At 39.6% G+C, this 20200-nt stretch overlaps 1 protein-coding gene across 1 annotated transcript in view; it reads right to left on the bottom strand.

Moving 5' to 3' along the window:
• Positions 1-8283: 8283 nt before the first annotated feature.
• Positions 8284-20200, bottom strand: part of CAMK2D (calcium/calmodulin-dependent protein kinase II delta) — a gene marked incomplete at its 5' end in the record, with an annotated part of 53785 nt that continues 41868 nt past the window's right edge. Inside the window, 5 exons of the mRNA XM_009574633.1 lie at positions 8284-8618; positions 9158-9207; positions 13392-13620; positions 14893-14987; positions 16190-16265. Of these exons, the coding sequence (XP_009572928.1) occupies positions 9201-9207; positions 13392-13620; positions 14893-14987; positions 16190-16265 (407 nt within the window). The remainder of the gene's footprint in view (positions 8619-9157; positions 9208-13391; positions 13621-14892; positions 14988-16189; positions 16266-20200) is intronic.

Genomic DNA, 20200 nt, shown 5'->3' with positions numbered 1-20200 from the left:
CTTACGCTCAGATTCCTAGCCTGAATGAAAAAGAGCAAAAACCCCCCACTTGTGGCTTCCAGATCCCTGTCAAAGTGCTGCTGTGCTTGTCTGTCCTCATCACAGAGTATTGAAGTATTTATACAAAGTGGTTTGGTCCCAACAGGAGACTGCAACAGTGCCTCCAAAAACAGATCACAGAATGATGTGCCAACACCTGTATGTTTCCATGTGCACACAAAAATGTTTGAAACACGATTTTCATACCAAATCAACTGTGTTGCTGGACTCACAGATGTATTTCAAACAACAGTGATAGCTTTGAGAGGCATTTCACTTCAGTTCTCATTAGGGGTCAGTACAGGCCAGCCTGCCATGCTTGCACTTAGAGCATTATGACATTTTATCAGTTAAGTGCTTCTATTGAAGGATGAATGAAAGTAAAATTCCGCCATGCTTGCACTTCTTAGAGCATTATGACATTTTATCAGTTAAGTGCTTCTATTGAAGGATGAATGGGTTGCAAAATAAAATTCCCTCTTCTCTTCCCCCACTTTAATCACTGCCCTAAGTAGTTAGGGCAGAATTTAAAAAAAAAAAATCTATTACTGCTCTTTAGAAGGGAGTACTTGCTGTATACTTGCATGAGTACTTCTGTATGCTTTTTGAAGAAAAAAAATTTTTGTTTGACTACTGGCATGCAGGAGAATTCTGCCTTTCTCATGAGCCACAAATGTGCAGTTTTCCAAGAGTCACTGATGATTTCAGATGGCTCAAACTGTATTCAGAAATGTCTTCAATCATGTTGTGAAAATGCTGTGACCTGGAGATAGAAAGTTCCTGCAGGTGTTCAGCAGAAGCAGACCTTAGCTGGGTCCCTCTCAGGTGCTGGAAACTAGTTAATACTCCCAGGTTCTTTAATATACTCCATGTATGTATTTTTAAGCCTTTAACTAAAGGGTAATTTTGTTCAACTTTCACAGAACCCTTTAATCCACAGGCTCTCCAGGGCCTAGAGAGACAGTCTGAAAATCACCAATACAAAGAATAGCAATTAAGGCATGGGAATGGGAACTGCCACATGAGAGTTAAAAGTGCACATATCTACACCATATTCTACAGGCAGCCCCAAGGCCAACCAGAAGATCAGAAATTAAGTCTGCAAACAGCAGGCCGGGCATGCTACCTTTCCCTCTTATTATGTGTAAAGGTGCTCTGCTGTATTCAAACTACTGTTTAGAATAACTTTGCAAGAAGATTAGATTTAGGGAGTGCTGTCTGTGGAGGTTTTCTAAGTTAGTGTGTTCAGCTGCTAGGAGACAGAAAAGAAAGCAAAGCTGTCAATTATTCACCTAGAACAAACAGATTACTTGTCACTAATCTGCTTTCCAAACAATTTCTGAATTAATTTATTGAATCATCTTCCCAATTTACTAAAATCTATTACAATATTTACTTTTATCAAAGCCAAAAGAATATCCGTCACTGTAAAAGAAAGTTAAGCTCCCTAAGCATGCCTCTGTTAGTGCAGTATTAATTTGAACTACTAGAAAAAGAAATAAGCACTTTTGTAACTTCTGATAGTATCTTCTTCCTGGTTTGGTAATACAGTGGTTTGATGATTTGAAATTTTGATGATATAGTGGGATATAAACAAGGCTTTTCGCACATACCTACTGTTTTGGTTTTGGCTTTCTTCCTTTGTAAAGACTTGCTTGGAGTTCAAGTATCCATATGAGAAACTGAATTCATCCATGAAGGGCAAAGTAGCATGTCTTTTGTAACTGTATTTGCCCCAATGAACAAGGCAGGCAAGTTTTGGCATGGCCCAGCCTCTGTACTTTAGTCTCTAGTAAGTTTGGTTTAGGAAAACCCCAGAATGCACCATTATTAGTTTCAGAGCTGCTGATATGGAGTGTCTTTACTTCTTCTCTTGTGTGCCTGCAAGAACTGGAAAGAGAAATCCAGAGACTGATGTATGAAAAGGTGTTTTTCTTAGGCTTCAGATAAGGTATCTGGAGAAAAACATTTACTATGCTGAATTTAATGAGCCCTTCTGAGGGGTCAGGCTGTTGCCCTCTCCACTTGGAACACAGTTTGGCTGACCTTATGAAATATTTTTGTTTTCCTGCAAGAACTGTGACCTGATGGCATTGGCTGTGAATGAGTTGAGTGATGAAAAAAGAGCTGCTGATTTTTGGACTTCTCTTAATTTGGGTTGGTCACGTTTTTTTCCTCCTGGGGGTGGAAGTGCTTAATATGGGCTTGCAGCAGAATTTGGTTTCCTGGGGGTGGTCAGTATCTCACTTTCAAAGGGAGAATGTCCCAGGTGCCTAACACTTGCTTTTGCTTGTATATTGAGGCAAGTCACTAGTGACAAAAGGGACAGCTTGGCACTGCAGGGCTACAGGCTGAGCTTCTTGTCGTTACTACACAACATCTATAGGGTGGCTGGGTCTCTTCTATTCAACAGCAGCCAGTCATCCAGTGGTTGGGGCACTGTGAGAAAAAGGAAAGCTGGCTTCTGCTCTCAGGACTACTTATGTGTTTTATACTCATCTTTTCTTGTTGCCATCACCCTTGAGTAGGGCCACACCAAGCTCTCAAAAATCATATGAGAGCCATAGTCCTTCCACCCTCATGGAAATGTCCAGCTACTGTTTTTTGAGGCGGTTTCTTGGAGCCAGTTCAGGAACTCATGTTGCTAGATTAGAAAGTATTGGTGCTCAGTTTCTCCTGAAGAACAAGCTGATTTATTTATTTATTATTAAGGGTGCTTTGTAATTATCCAAATTGTCACAGCTTTATACTGTAATACAGTTTGAGTTTGAAGAAACCTACTTTAGAGCTATTGATCCTCCTCCACTGCCAGCCAAAAATAAAGCACCTGAGAATGGACATGATATTGTAGTATGAGACATAGTCACAGAATGACTGATGATAAGGGAAAGTCCAGTTGATGTGTGCTGTAGGGATGACTATAAAGACCAGGTGTGGGAAGCAATATAAAGCTTTGTGTTCCAAATGGCTAATTTGCAACTAGAATTAACCTACTGTAGGAATCTATTGTAGGAAACAGTAACTGGAGTTTTATGGGAGTCAAAAACTGAGGGAGGAATCGCTATTTTCATCAACCTAACTGTACACAGTTAATTTTTTAAGTTGCTCACCTGCTCTGGACCCTTGACAACAAACTAGTATGTTGGTAGATATGCTGCATTCAATTACTTGAAAAATAATTGCATATACCTCTTCTCCAGTTGTAAAACTGGTTTAAGAATCCTACCCTTTCCCACCCAAAGGTTATTGTATGTAACGCCTTTATTATGCTGATGCAACCTCTCGTCAGATAACCTTGCAAAACTAGACCAGTAAATTGACCTGAGTTAAAAAAAAAAACCATCTCTTAAAAAAACCCCCCAGCTTTTAACTGTGATCAAAAGTGGAAGTATCTGGGGTGGAGAGAGGAGGCATCTTTTGAAATTGTATTGTCCTGCAGAAAAATATAAGACTGCAGTGTAAGCATCAACATTTGAGTACGCCAGAGAGACTCCAGAGACCAGACCTTTGAAGCAAAACGGGAATTCAGCTTTTAGGCACTTCCAGCACAGTGAAATGGCAGCCCACTAAGAACCTGAAGCAGGAACAGGAGCTACACCAAAACTGTGATTGTAAAACTGCTGCACAGCTCATAACCCTTCTACAGCAGTGCCTACATTGCATGATTTTTGAAGTGTCCAAGGCACTTAAAATTTCGTTTCAGTGTACGCCCAGCAGCACTCACAGCTGAACAGCGGAGTAGCCATGCTCTCAGCTCATGCTGAAACTCTAGCTCAGGCCAGGGAGTAGACGTTCAGATGCCCATTTTGCATGACTAACTTAAACAAATAGGCATGCCGAGAACATGCCAAGCTCCTGATGTTCACAAATCCCTCCTTCGGGGCAGGGAGAAGCGGAGGCATCACCTACAAGCCTCAGAAAACAAACGTGGGGGCACAAGGAAATGTACAGTGAGAGGGTGAAAACTGAGTTCAAGACAGAAGTTTTCTGACAAGGTAAAGAAATAAAGCTCCAATGCAATTTAATGCCACTTTTCAGAGGATATTCTGTGGCTACGCAGACACAGCCCTTGCTATTTTAAGGGAAGCAACCTTGTCCCAACCACTTGCCACATTCAACTATGTAACTTTGTTAACTAATTACAAGTCATTATGATAAAAAGGTTATATGGGCCAAATTTCCAGTTAGTTCATAAGATGGTCCAGCCCCACCGCTGGGTTCTGGCAACATCTTCAAAGAATGAATGCGACATTTCTGTAAATACTGCTCTCCTATCTCTTTACCTTGTAAACCCTGTTTTCTATCAGCTTGTCTTTTTTGCATTGATTCTCCTCCCCTCATACTCTGATTAAATGTCCTCCTCTTCCCCAGACTTACTGTCTGCAGTGCCTTTTGCCTGGACTCAAAGTCTGGACAAGAACATGCTGGAAACAAGCAGCCTGTACTGCTGTCCTGCAGCATACGAGCATGCAGAATTGCTGCGTTCTCCTCGTTTTACATGCACGCTGCCTCGGAAGCAGATCCTGCGACTTGTTCTGCTCAGCCATGGATATCTGCGCAAGAGAGGGAGGAAAAGAGAGGAAAGGCTTCTAGTCTGCTATACGTAGGATTCCTTTCATGTGAGGCATAGACAGTCCTCAGGATAGGTAAGTCTCTCCTCTCATGGGGATCGAAACCTCCCTATGCTCCTGTCAGGCCTCTGATACAGTGGCTTTCCCTGCAGCAACTAGACACTTAGCAGTTGGACCTTGCAGCACTGAATTTTTAACCCACTCACCCACAGCTGTCTGTATTTTACCAATAATTGGTTAGGAAGAAAGAAACTGAAATCTCCTGAAGCAATTTGGATCAATTCTCCAACTAATATGGCTAATTTTTTGACTAATGGTCTTTTCTTAAGATGAGTTATGTATAAAGTATGACTGTACAAATTTAAGAAGAAAGAAAGAAAAGCCCTCAGAAGAACCAAGTAGTTCTGTTTTCTGCGAGCACGTAGTCCAGAGAGATGATACATTACGAAGGATTAATAGCACACTGAAGAAAGAGTAAAGTTAATCTTTAACACAATGAACTCCGGATTTAATATACAACTCTAAGAGATAAATGTTTATTTTCTTAACTGTGTCCTGGGAGCCCACTTTTAGAATATGGAGTCAATCTGATTCCTCCAGGTATATGTATAGCGTATATTCAAGACCCAGCAAATGGACATTTCCAGCCTCCGAAATATTCTGTGTTCCTTGCTCACATTAAAAAAGTGAATGCGTGAACGCATTGGATTCCTTTCTGCTCAGAACAAATAGCATCTTCTTGTGCAAGCCTAAGTAGAAAACATCATTACAAAAAGCCACCAGGAGGCAGCATGTTAAAATATTTGTGCTATAAAAGGACATCCACAACAATTAAAAAGAAAAATCCAAACAAAAACCACCAAAAAACCCCACCCCGCTCCCAAATCTTTAACCTGATATTTAGCAAATGTATTCTTCCCACCCCCCTCCTCGTCATTACACTTTATATACTGATCTCTCTGCTTTTCTACATACCTGATATTAGTAGCAATTCCACTGCTGTCAAACAGCTTACTGCAGGCGCACAGTTAAAATGGAAGTCAAACTGATTTCTGGAATAGCATTTAGTGGAAAAAATGAGTAAACAAAGTAGGTAGAAGTGATATGACAAAATACAAAACCTCCCAACAGACTAAACCACTTTTGCTTCCTCTGGGGTTTACCGAAACATTCCAAACCTCTGAGCTCCCTCCTAACTATTTTTCTTTTTGTTTACAAATACATCGCAAAATGCCACCCAAAAGGAAGCACTGACGTTTTCCCAAACCCAGGAATACGCTCTCGCTCCTTCCACAGGCGGTACTCCTGGACGGTTGCCACAGGTCTGGCTCGCAGCTACGCTGGCACAGAACCCGAGAAGTGATCCAGCTCTGCGTTTCATCGCATGACCCGTGAAAGCTGGAAGTTGTCTCCTCTCCTCCGCCCCCTCGGCCCTTCTTTTCTGCTGGTATAAAGGACTGTTCCCAGTTGTGGCTCAGCGTAAGGTAAGAGAGCCTAAAATCACTGCAGACATATATGGAAGCTTTTAAACTGGTACATTATTTAAAATGCTAATTATTTATGGACTTTAGTGCATTTTGGTCTGCAACATATGGTCTGCAACGCTAAACATAAAATAACTGCTCTTACAGCATCTTGTGTTACAGGCTGAGCGTATGAAACACAGTAAGGCAGCTACAGAAATGTGCAAGCTACCTAAAACATTTCTAAATATAGACCTATAAATACAAGGTATGTGCAAAATATATCAACAAAATACAGCATAAACGGTGTACAATCGGGTCCTCAGGAAAGGCAGTTAAGAACTAACCAAAAGTCAAATCACAAAAGCAAACACTTGTTTTTTCAAACTGCAAATTTGGCTCGTAAGAAACTGCATCTGTGTCTCTGACTTCTTAATTCAGACAGACACGACACATTTTCCAATGCAAAAATCACAATTAATTGGGAAATTAAAACACAAGCACAATGTCAGCAGAAATCACAAATTTATTAATCCTTAAATATATCAATCATTTACCATTATGGCAAGAAATATGTACACTGTGTCCCATGGTAAACTGCAGTGTTCCAAAATGACAGAAGAGAAGAGTATAATTCAATTGTGGTGGAGAGAACAAATCACAATTTCCTCACGTCTTGGTGTGGAAGACAAACTTGGTCTACAGTAATACGTCAACACCACATGCTATGTTAGAAGTATAAAAAAACCACCCTACACCTAATTTGTTAATTTTAAATACAGTTATGCCACTTATAGCCGCTTCACAAAAAAAAGTAAAGAAATTAATGAGAAAAAAATGAGGCCATTACTTTTTTCACAGATCCCATTGGCAGGTTAATATGGCTCAACACATTTATTGTAGATGCTTATTTTAAATACATACTGTTTAAAATCATGTAGTAATTATCAGAGAAGCTTAAATCCATCTACCATACATCCACTAGTAACAACATCAACATGTTTAAGAACTGCTTTTGATTAGTAATCAACACAGAAAGGTGAAATGATACAAATTAGGAAGCTTTCCCATTTTAAAAACTTCAGGCTGCTGCAAATTTTTAACCGCTAAAAAGGACATTGATTGAGATATCATGCACTGTACAGCGCTGCAGAAAACAGTTAGCCCTGTTGGTAACAGAACAATTAACAAATGAAGAAAAAAAAAAAAGAAATAACCGATCCCTGTATTTTTCTATTAAAAGTGGAAGGGAATAAACCTAAATGCTTGCAAGGATGTATTTTCACGGCAACATCAGGGAAGCAAAAATAGTTCCGTTACAAAGTTTGTGTTCTGAACTGACACCGAGAGCATTCCCTGCGCAGCGTACCAGCGTTCGCAGCAACCCATCAGGGGCCAAAACAATTTGGTAATGCTGCAAAGATTGTTATCCTTGATACTGTTCGCTGCGTGAGGATTTTAAGAAACCAAGAGCAGATTGAGGGGAGAAACAGATCTGTGGTAAAGTGTTAGAGTCTTACTAGAAAACTGGTGTATCCGTAATACATTTCCAGAGAAGCAACAGCAGCAGTGTAAAGTAAATAAACTTTTAATACTAAGCTTTTAAGGCCTAATACTTCTCAAATATATTAACCACACAACTGGTCTATAGCTTAACCAAAATTTTATGTTTTTTTTAAAGCCTCCTTAAAAAAAATCTACAGTACACCCTAAAAGCGATAAAAATCTTTCTCTATTCTTCCATTTTAATCCTCAAAAACTGCCCCTCAATCATCACTTAGTTCCTTACAATTTTAAATTTTGCTTAATAATCCAATAGAAATTTTCAGTTAGCATAGTAAGAAAGCAAAGGTCAAGACTCAAAAGAAAAAAAGAAGCTGCTGGCTCACCAGAACATCGACAGTTAATTCTGAAGTGCCCAAGCCCGCAAATAATGAGATTTTTCCAGTTTACATAGCCTAATAAAGTAAGAAGGCTTCAGCTGGTACAAAACCAAGATATTATCACTTCCACATTTATCAGTGATTTCGTCCATCTACATGCTGTAATAAAAACCCGTTTTATAGTAACGGAGCTGCCAGCGGAAATCCTAGCCATTCCTACCAGAACCAAAGAAGAATCCTGGGACTCAGGGGAAAAAGGAGGAGTCAAAAAACAGTTCTTAAAAAAAGAGGATAAAATGTACTTTTTCTTTTTTTTTCTTTTTTTTAATAAACAGGATAGTTTTTAAAGTTGTCTGTCCAAACTTGGCATAAATGGAGAAAGTGACAAATGTATTCTGTATCTACTGCTGTCCATCAAATATTTTTTTGTCTTTTATCCCTTGTTATTCTCTATTTGCATGGAACATCACCTTCATTGAAATGTTAACAGTGTACAGATGGAATATACAGCAACATGGTGCATCACAAATGTGTTACATGAAGAACCTTCACAACTTCATGCACTCAGAAACATGCATGAAGAGAACGGGATGGCCAAGATGGTAATCAACCAGGTGCGTTGGGTACAGAAAATGCAAGAGCGGCACCGCTGACATTTTTAGCTAGGAGGAAGGAGAGAAAAAAAAAAAGATTGCCATTACTGAAGTAACATCACCACCAGATAACAGTATATGCTCAAGTGTTAGCCAATACTATTTAAAAAAATCTCCTCAAGATCCTTTAACACAATATTGTGAAGAAAACCATGGGAAAAAAAAAACCCCCAAACACTCAGGCAAAGCATTCTTTTATTTTTCAAACCACTTTACAGACATTTTCCATCTTTACAACATGCCAGAGAGGCTGTTAAAATAAAAAGGAAACTGAGGCAGGAAGCCTAAGTGCCTTAATGGATTTCTTAAAGGAGGGAGGGCCGAATTCAGATGTGAATCTCTGAGTTTAACTTACTTCCTCAGCATGTACATTACAGACACTGCCACGGACTGAGATTCTCATACAAAAATTGAACCAAGTAACAAGGAAGAATCGGATGTCATTTACATGCAAGACATGCTAGAGCCGTATGCAAAGGGAAAACGAAAGAAAAGGAACGTGTAAGCAAGTAGTTAACTAACTCAGCTTATAATATCATTTGTATTACCGTAGCATCTAGGGGCCGAAGTCATGACTGGGATCCCGCTGTGCTAGGCACTGTACAAACACAGAACACACTCTTTACTTAAGTCTGCCTGCTGTTCGGTATTTAACATAAGAAAGGATAAGAAGGTGTAAGGTGTGTTAAGTGAGGGAACATAAGCCTGGGAGCCTCAGGTCTGAATTTAGGTTTGGGAGTCAGTTTTAGGTCCAACAGCCCTTTGACTGCCCATACCCACTCTCTGTGTAAATGCAGACACAGTTCTGCAGAAACACATGAGCTCAAGTTCTTAAGAGCATGGAATACAGAGAAAAAATTTCCTACCATCAGTCATATCACTCAGAGAGAAAAAATGGACAAGACTGAAACCAAAGTCTGTCTTGTCTGACTCGCAGCAAAAATGACAACTAAAATGTATTTATAAACTAAGTATACATTTGTGCTCATATTCTTTTCCAAATAAATTACCTGCCATAAGGAAATGTTTCCATATACCTATAGCTACCAAAGAGCTCAGTTCTGTCCTCAGATTTATGCACACTCCTTACTGTAGTCCTGAAAACCAATAAGCTACTGTGCTCGCAGCAACTGATTTGACATAATCTAGGATATTATGTTTGCAAAAGCAGATCACAGCTATAATTGCTTTTGCAAGTTTATTAGATTTGAAATTCTTCTTCAGACATTATGTGTAAGATTTTTTTATTACGGAAGTGCCATTATTAACTCCTATTAAATAAATAGCTGAAGACTGTATAAATTCCAAATACAAGAACAGAAAGGAAGGGTAATCAAGAACAATATTTGAATTAAATTTCTTCTGTAGTTTTCCAAAATAGAGTTATTGGTACACTGCTGCTCTGACTGGGAAAAGCAAAGGTGAAGTTCAAGGCAGTCTAAAAGACGGTCAGGATGGGTTATGGAAGGCGAGTTCTGGCACGGCGCTACACGGGAATCTACCAGTTAAACTTGAGAAGATGGGGATTAAAGAAAGAATCTGTAAAATAACTAGAAGAAACATGACAATGCTTGGGCTGAAAGGGGAACTATCAGCCTAGAGGGGACTCACTAGTCTTTGCCAAAGACCTGAGCACAAGCAGTAGGACTGATCTCATGTAGTATACTTACACTTAGGTGGAAGGCACTATAAATACAAAGGAAAGCAGGAGTATTGTGCCAGAAGAACCAAATAACCTTGAGGGCTGGGTAATCCAGCAATGTTATATGTAATAATAGGAAGTACAAAGCTGCAGCAAAAAGTTTCTATGCTCAGCAAAAGTTTCTATATACTCATCGATTGGAAATGACAGTTGAGGATAAATACGTGGCTGTCTTAGATGATCTGCTGCAAAAATCATGCCAGAACAGAGCAGGTGTGGCATTCTCAACGGGGAAAAGGCAGACATTGTGAAGTTAAATAAAGCCCTGACCACAATTGTACACAGTATTTCAGAAGAACCCAAGCTAATGAAAAGACAAACCTCAAACCAAAAAAGACAGTGAAGAGCTATTAAGGTAGCCAGGAAGATGGACAGACTATCAAAAAAAGCCAACTAAGTTAGCACTGTTTATTTATCCTACGAAAATAGAAGGTGGGAAGTGATCTAATCAGCCCTCACATAAAACAGCTCACGTCTGCATACCTATCCCCAGTATAGGAGAACAACGATGAAATAAGAATAATCAAGGGTTCATTGAATACGACTAAAATTTAGACTGGAAAGTAAGGTTTCTAACCATCAGACCAATGGTATTTTAGAACAGTGATATGAGCAAGTCCAAAAAACCCCTCTGAATTCAAGATGAGGGTTAGGTAAGGGATTTATGTGATGTTGTTGCCAGTGCTACATAGGGGCTACACATCTTGGGCTACGTTGCAACTTCAGAGCATCTCTCCTTACGCCTTAGCCATGCTCTAAGGCTTTGAGCCCCTACCCCTCCTCTCAGCTTGGATACCCTCTCGCAATCCTGAAATCTCCTCTGTCTGACCCCATAGGCTCAGAACACCCACTGACATAGACACAACCCTGCAGTCTGAAAAAAATTACCTCTCAGCTTCTTCTCCTTCCATCCTTAGCAGTCCCAGAAATCCTTATCTTTATTAGAGAGCACGAGCAGCCGTAAAGAACTGACGTTACACAAGTCCTAAATACTGGCACTGCTTCTGAGGGGCAAATCGCAGATCTGCACGTACGACTGCATTCCCGTGAGACGTGCAGTCTGAAGGGCCAGGAGTTGGTCTGTGGCAGCCAGTGCAATGCCCTTTATATTCCAGAGAAACTACCTCTGGCGAGGGTTCATAGGAGCAGTACCTGTCACAGCACAGAGCAGCCCATCGCACACGTACACGTTACGTGATCTAAGTATTGAGGCTCCTGTTACAACACTGTACCTCAAAAAGAAGCAGCTGCAGAAGCTATTCAGTATCTCTCTATAAAGTCTTATTACAGGAATTATTGGGCAAATTCTATAATCTTCCATAAAAATAGTAATAAGACAGCTATTTTGTTGCCTTCTGGTTTAAGAATGAGTGTCATAAATTACCTTTTCTCTTTAGGATTGTTTCCTATAAATATGGTTAAGTTAAAAAAAAAATTGACACCCCCCCCTCCCCTCAAGCCCTTCTCAAAAACAGAGGGGAAAAAAAAACACAACAAAGGAAAAGATTAAATAATTCTCTAGCCCACTTCACGTCATTCTGCTGTAAACACTTACTGTCCAGGGTGCACTGGGACAGGTGAACATGTGTCACTTATAATTTCTGGCTCTACACATACGCAGGTCAGATCCCTTGACAAAACACTCCTTTATGAAAACATCAAAAATCTATGTAACACTGCATTTCAGGAAAATGTAACTACTCTTTCAACATGATCTGTTTAAACACCAGCAGTGCAGCTAGAAAGTGAAAAACAAAGGGCGACATAGTTTCTGCTCCCATTGGTTTCAGATTTTTAAATAAAATACAATAGTTATCACTAGGTAATCGAATTACTTTTTCCCTAAATAAAAAAAAAAAGAAAAAAAATTCATTCCCACTGAAGTTTAACACTTCATTCTATCATGTTCCTTACTTTATTAAGTATTATTTCATATGGGAGAACAGCGTTGCAAGGAGTAATATATGGGACATGATGAAGTTTGAAGGGTGAAATCTAAGCTCCTGTCACTCACGCCAGGAAATTCAGCCACTCTCCACATTGAGACACCTCACACAAACGTAATTATAACCTATTCAGAGGGTTTGCACCTGAGCTAACCAAGGCCTGTACCAGTGCTGTCTAATTTGGAAAGAGCCTAACCTAAGCCAGAAGTCAGCGAGGTTGGGCTCTGAGGGACGCAGCGGCATTAGCGAAGGCTGCAAGCAGAAGAAAAGCAAAGGACTCGAGCAGAACCTCTCGAAGAAGCCGTGACTCTTTTATCTTGTTATTGCAACTATGAGCGTGCTGTAATTTACACCGCTGAAAATCCGGCTCAAGGAATTCAGGTTTGCGCGCGTGGAGTCACGGCGTGACTCCGAGGGTATGGGAGGGCAAGCAGAGGTGCCCGAATGAACAGAAGAGAAAAATGATGACGGGAGAGCTCTGAGGCTTACCCGCATAGATGTCGTAACTATCGGACAGTGACTATTCAGCAGTAAAGCAAAGAGAGTGTGGGGACAGAGATAATGTGGTAGGTACTTGTATGACTTAATTTATGAAGTAAATACATAAACGGGCTCAAAACCAACTTGCAGTGAACGTAACTAGGCCTGAGTAAGTAGAGGTGGCTGGAAATCACAACGAATATTACTCAAACTTCAGTTTTTCAGAACAGTGATACTTTTTTTCCTTGAAACTTTCTGGTCAGCTCTAACAGCTCCAGGTATCCTATTGCTTTTTATTTTTTCAGGTTTTCCTGAAATTCTATTTCAGGTTTTCCAATCTTATTTTGTGTGACTTGTATCAATCAAGCCTTATCTACATTAAAACATTTTTCTGCTCTTCAAGCTGTCAGTTCAGGGACTGAGCTGGATCAGTAGGCATCACAGTTCAAAACAACAACAACAAAAGCATTATTTTAAAAATATTTGCACCAATACTATATGCACACTACTGAATATAATACAGACTGCATAAACGACCACAAGAAATTAGGCTATCAAGAGGACAGTTTTATAGTTTTTAAGGCCAAAAGCAGCTATTAGACTATCTGGGTCTGACCTACATAGTTTAAGCTTGTGGTCTGAATTGTTTCTTACTTGATAGGTACTGTTGGTGACCCTGAACGGTGAAAATGAACGTTCTGCCATTTCCCGTCACGACGGTGCCAGACCCGCGTCTCCTCTGACTGCATAGTCTTTGGCATCCCGCTTCCATCCATGTACTGCGTGAGCCGGATATATGCGATGCAAGCAGCATCGTCACCCACAAGGTGGACGTGAGGATTGAGGATAATGGTGTGGATTGGCTTATTACTTTTGGATAAAGCTAGGAAACAAACACACACACACAGAGGGTAAATGAAATTTTCTCTATGTAAGCCAAAAGAACTCATCTCACGCCATTTTACAAAACAAAAATCACAAGCTTAGCAGATACAAAGCAGTAATTATCGTTTACAGATAATCATGACTGACAACTAGCTCAAATACATTGTAGAATTGAGCAGTGTCACAGCATAAATATGTTTTCCCCTTTCCTATAAGGAAACCAATCAAATGTTTAATAGCGCATATTATTTAATCCATGTACGTACATGGATTAAATAAAGCGGGGGCCACCATCTTGAGTTTCCCAACTGAGTTTTCCACTTCAGTTTCACCGCTCTGTCTAATGTCTAATGACATTTGTACTTAATATTTTCAGTTAAAATAATTCAGCTTTTAACTCACTCTTGTGACATATTTTATTAAGTGTTTATTAAGTGAACTAAAAAGCAGCGGTAACGAAAGGAAACATTTTAAGGAAAAATATGGAAAATGCTGTTTTGGAGATGGACGAGAATTTAGGAATATGATAATCCCATTTTATGCTCAGACATTTCTCAGAAATTACTGGATAAGCTGATATCTTAATTTACAGTATTTTATTTCCTTTTGAGTCAAGTCTACTCCAAAATGATTACCTATATTACATGATCGTCCAAAACCTTACTAAATCCACTCTATGGGTAATTTTTCTTTCTTATAGCTGACATGATTGTAATATATATATATAAAAGATATACCGATGTTTTCATATACATCATATACATACACACACACACCCCCCCCCACCCCAATACAAAAAAGACAGCCGATCAGGTCCTCGGCAGTATAGACTGAGTGACTACAATGTCTTCCCCAATACATCACATACTCACTGGAAGTGCTGACTGTTAGTTGTAATCACTGTAATCACACGATTTAGTGACCTTTCTTTTAAGTATACTCACAGCACGATTATCTCTTTCCCCCAATGGAAAAAAAACCTGTATGAGAATTACTTATCTATGGTTTGTTTGTTTTTTCTTTTGTACCTCTTGACTTTCTTTTTCCAAATACCTGAAACTTTCCTCTGCTATCCAAGGTGCCCTAGGATGGGTGAATGAGCGCAGCAGAAACAGACAGAAAAACACATACAGCAGAACTCTGAAAAAAATAATACTCCCTTCCCCTGCCCGAATCAATGAACTCTCAAAACCAAAATGCTAATTAAACCGGAGAAAGACAATCACAAGGAACAGATGAAGATTCACAGAGAGGAAAAAGGAATGTTTACCATTTTCAAAGTAAAACCGGTGAAAGTCCATCCCTTCTACTAGATTACCCAAAGCTTCAGGTTCAAAAGATGTAAGGCCTGGATCACAGATTTTTCTGCGGAAAAGAGGAAATTCTGTAATAAACACATGCAGTTATGTGACACAACTTTGGAGAGATTACTTTTTAAATGTTTTCTTTTTTCCCATTGGACATGTTACTTACCTGTGCCATCACACTGGAAAAGAACAGAACTTAAATGGGGAGAAGTGATGCAGTTCTGGTTTCACCTAAATTAGTACATTTGGCTGCTTACTTTAGGTGGGCTAGATTTCATATAAATCATCTTTTGACCAAAAAAAAGACTCACCAAAAAAAGACTGCCAAAGAAGGCCCCACAAGTCAATGGTATTACAAGTAGGAATTTTTACCTGTGACTCTGAAAACTGCTTCCGTGCAATTCGAGGGATACTTTTTATGTCTTGCATCATTATTTAAGCAAGATTTAATTTTTTTTTTTTTTAAACTGACAAAATTTAGGTAAGAATTTGGAATAAGTTTCCACTTGACATTTGTACAACAAAGGTTTTAAAGTGATCATACCAACTGAAGTTTAGTGCTGGTGAGTCTTTAAACAGGACGAGCAGCGTCACTGTTGAACTGTGAGGCTTGTGCTGCAACAGGATAGAATCCACCCAGACAAACACAGGAGACCGAAACAAATGCTGAGAAGGGCTTTCCTCTGCTTTTTAGAATTTTTTTTTGAGGTAGGAAGAGAACAGAAGCAGTGATGGAATTGTGTCTTTGCAGAGAAAAGCTGAGAGAGAAATCTGTCTGCCTTCCCCCAGCAAATTCTTGCACAGTGCTCAGTAGAGGCTGCTGGAACCTAAATCCCACATGGTCTTTCACGCTCTGAAGTACAAACGGGATTCTAGCTAATATCAACCTCTACATACAATAAAAATTTTCTGCTAAAAGGGGCTTCTACTGTACTTTCTGGATCCTCAGTCACAAACATGACTTTACTTTCCTACACCAAGACAGATCACTGCATACTTTGCGTCGGGATTACGATCCTGTCTCGGCTGAGTAGCACGTCGGATTTACACGAGCAGCTCCTCTGAAATTGGCAACCAGGCTCGTGTAAAGCCGGGGCAAAGCAGCAATGAACACGTCTTGTGTTTCTGGGGGGGATCCGAGAATGAACTTCAACAATACATCAATACAAACACAGACACTCGTATATAAATATGCATATTTACGTATACAGTGTCAAATACATCAGCTCTCCTCACTCCCTCCTAAATGAGAACACTTACGTGTAAGCTTCAAAGTCCCCGTTGTTGATAGCTTCAATCAACTGCTCGGTAACCTTGATAATCTCCTGCTTACGAGCTAGAGAGAGACACAAATACAACTCGTAAAATGGAAGGCGAAGAGGAAGGTGACAGCTGAACGGCTGTCAGAAGACCAGCCGTAACAAAGGTATTCTGTCATTCCTCAGCTGGCGCAACAGCCATTTCTCTTCCTTTCCTATGACCGCGGGACATGATGTCATATTGCTGCTTTACACTGTTTTGCCTTCAGCGTACTCCTGTATTCATGAGGAAATTAAACACGTGTCAAGATCAAGCCACTTTCCTTCTAATCTTTCCTTCACTGAAGGATCTGCTGCTTAAAACAAACCCAAACCCAACTCTTAACTTCAAATTAAAGGAAACTGATTACGGTTTTACAAGCAATGCTCTCACGTTTCATATACACGGGGGGCCTTTACCTTTTAAGGGTCTAATGCTGATTTCCAGGAATCTTTGTAACACTTGGCGTTCGCTTTGGCCAAATGTGTACATTTAAGTAAAGAGGAATTTGGGCCCTAAGCCTATAATCAAGATCGGCTGGTGCAAAGCTCGCGGATTACATGTAAGACACGCACCCCCCACAGGTCTCATTGCAACGCAGTCTCCTCCAGCTCTAACGTCTGTGATTGCGCCTATCCTTTGCTTGTCAAATGCTTAATGCATCTATATTACAATAAACCTCAATGAGATCATTTGGCCATATTGCAGTACATCTGCGAACTAATAATAATAAATGGTAAATAGTAACAGAAGAATAATACATTAAAAACAAGCAGAATATGTATTTCTAGTAAGAATATTCAAACACAAGCAGTGTTTGCGTACGCCTCAAAGGCAAAAGTATGTGAAACAGTTTCTCCTTTATCTATCAGTCCAGAAATAAGCCCAGAGTTCAGTATTTGTTAATGTTGATAGGAGTTACACTAAAACAGCGCGGAGCAAACAAACTCCTGCACAGTGGTATGGTTACTACTAATACCGGTTACTCTAGGAGGGCAAAGTTTAAGAGACTTTATCAAGATGGAAAATCTGACTTCACTTTGAAAACTGACTTCTACTTTTAAAAACTTGTTTTCTGAGGAACAGAGGTTTATATTTTTGCACTGTATATTCATCATTTGGTAAAGTTCAACCTTATACCGATGAAGTTCAACCAGAGTGGCGCTGCTCTCAAATACAGATTTTTGTGAGTTTAATGCTGAACGGGTAAGGGAGATAGATTTTACCGGTACATTTAACTTACATTCAACTCCTTATTAAACCTCAGAAAATCAATTTGGAAGACTAAGCTTGAAATAAAAAGAAATGCAAGCAACCAGACTGTAGAGCAGCTCTCTTGTGCAAGCAATAGTTGTAATTCTCCTGCACACGCCTACACGTGGACTAGACTATTAACACACACGCAAATACGCTTGGAATGTTAAAACCTAAGTACTGAGAAAGCTCACATTCTTCTTCAGAAAAAAAACCTTGGGGAGGATAGGCAGAATGCAAGTCTCCAACACCGCTGCAAGAACTGGCGTCGTGGTGTTAAAGAACCTCTTAATTTCTTTTATGCTCCACCATCTCTTTTAGTAAGTGCAAACCGAATATACTGCGATAAAAAGCAGCTAAAAGAAACCAGCAAGGAAAGAAGTGAGGGAGAAAAAACTGGATATAAAACCCTAGCAAGGCTTTTTGTGAGTAGTTCTTGACTACTAGATAGCATGATGGGTAAGAATATTTCAAGTATGAATTGCCTTATTTTTCACAAAGATTGTGGAAAGAACAAAGAATTTTAATGAAGAGATGTTTTGACTGCAGATCAGCAATGGCTCCATTGTCGTATTTTTAAACGACACAGACCAAACTGCGGACATTGTATGGCATTGTCAGCACAAGCCAAGTGGTAGGATGGTTCAGTAAGAAATAATGGTGCAGTGTTAGAAAAGGCAGGCAAAAAGAAATCCAGACTTCATGCAGTGAGGAAATGACAAGTTTTGCACACTACATCTCATATACATATAACTAAACTAAAGGATTTGATTAAATAACCTGGTAACAAATTCCAATCAAATCTAGGAAATTACAGACTATTAAATCAGTGGAAAATGAGGTAAAAATCTCTGATGAGCTGCTACATAATCATGAGATCATGTTATTGGATAACTGTTAATGTAAGCAATGAAAACATCTACAAAGGTACTGTAGTTTCCACACACAAGAGACATAAAACCACACAGACACGTCATTTTACTTTCACTTGGCTCGAGACCATTGGCAATATTCCCTTTTTCACTAACATCAGTCATTTCTTTTCGAAGTTTTACCATGAGAAGCCCACAGTTAACTTACGTGTTATACATACTCTGACAGGGAACAGCAAACAGCAGTGAATATCTGAATATATTCTATTACACAACATTCTGTGATCCAAGCCCAGAGGCTTATTAAGGTGTTTTGTGTTGTTTTAAATGAATGGTGTGCAACAGCTCAATTTAGTGGGATGGTAACCTGACTCACTGGCATCTGTTCGTGCCTTCTATAGTATGAGTTAAAGGAACGTGAATGACAGAAGTTTCTCTTTGGGAATCTTTGAGATTTTGAGACTTGATTTCAATCTGAATGAGAATGGAAATTTTTGCTAGCATACATTTCAAAAAATTGTTTTGGGTCCATCAAAATGTTGCACTTCAATCATACCTTTGATGTTGTACTACATTACAAGATATATTACAACATCAACCCCAGAAGGGAGAAATTGAACCGTACTGCCAAATTGCTCTTTTTCCTGTTTTTTCTTCCAAAATGAATTTGCAGTGGAACACACGTTTTCATGAAGCTTTCTGCTAGGAGCCACCTGATATTACAGAATATGGTTCCAGCAAAGTTTCTCTGGGCAGTACTAACATCTAGTAGAGCTGTGTCTGCTGACCTGCCCATGGAATATAAACCACATCCATCGGGAAGCTCTACAGGCCAGCAAAGTAAGTCAAGGACATAAAGGCAGTATCGCTGGCTCAAATCAATCACCGTCCAACTCCAGCACTAGCATCAGTTCTTCCAGTACTTGTGGAAAGACCTCGCAGTTCGCGATGCAGATCGTCAGAAGATGTTGCCAAATCATCTGCCTTCCAACTCATTTCTCAATTTTTCTACGGAATTACAAGCACCACGTGAAACTCTGTATGAAAGCAACTACGCTACTCTTTCCTTTCAGTAACACACAAATAATTACACACATACTAGAAAATCAGATTTCTTCCAATTTCGTGATCTGATAGGCAACCTCATTGGCAGAAAGTGAGTAAGAGCCCAAGACAGAAGTGGAGGGTAATTTAGAAGCTGGAGTTCCAGAAATGATTTATCCTGTGTGCAAAACCCCACCTTGTTCTCAGCCCTTACTTATTTGAGAGCAAGAGTGAGCGTTACAAGAAAAAGATGGTCAAGAACAAGGCAGTATGAAATATTCAGTAACATCAGAAATCAAAGAATAATTAAAAATCTCAGTAGCCGCTGTGATTATACACTAACCTCCTACTGATTGTTTTTGGGGATTTTTTTTATCTTAGCATTTTATACTTTCTGTGGAGGTATGCGCGCGGGTGCAGGGAAACAAGAGTACAAATACAGACCAAAAGCATTTCAGCCTATAAATGCATTGTCTAGGAAGCAGAGGTTTAGCCTGGGCGGAAGGAAGAGAAAAGAGACAGGGAAGAACTGGAACACAAGCAGAAAACTGGAAGGAGAGTGGAAGGCAGTGAGAAGGAAAATGCAGCCCTGACTTCGCGGCCATGTGAATCAAGTCAAATAATGGAGCTTTTCCTTAGCACGAAGGAAGAAATAGGGAGGGCACTGAAGATGAACTAAGATGAAACGGGTATTGGTAGGAACAAGGTCCTGCTATTGCAGACAACACTTGAAAGAAATAATTAGCCCTTATTAAAGCGGTAAGAAAATGACAATTTTTCTTTATAAATTTGACGGACTCCA

This window comes from Fulmarus glacialis, unplaced genomic scaffold (assembly GCF_000690835.1).
Source record: "Fulmarus glacialis isolate BGI_N327 unplaced genomic scaffold, ASM69083v1 scaffold4863, whole genome shotgun sequence".
Taxonomy (NCBI): Eukaryota; Metazoa; Chordata; class Aves; order Procellariiformes; family Procellariidae; genus Fulmarus; species Fulmarus glacialis.
This window is presented reverse-complemented; position numbering and strand designations above follow the sequence as displayed.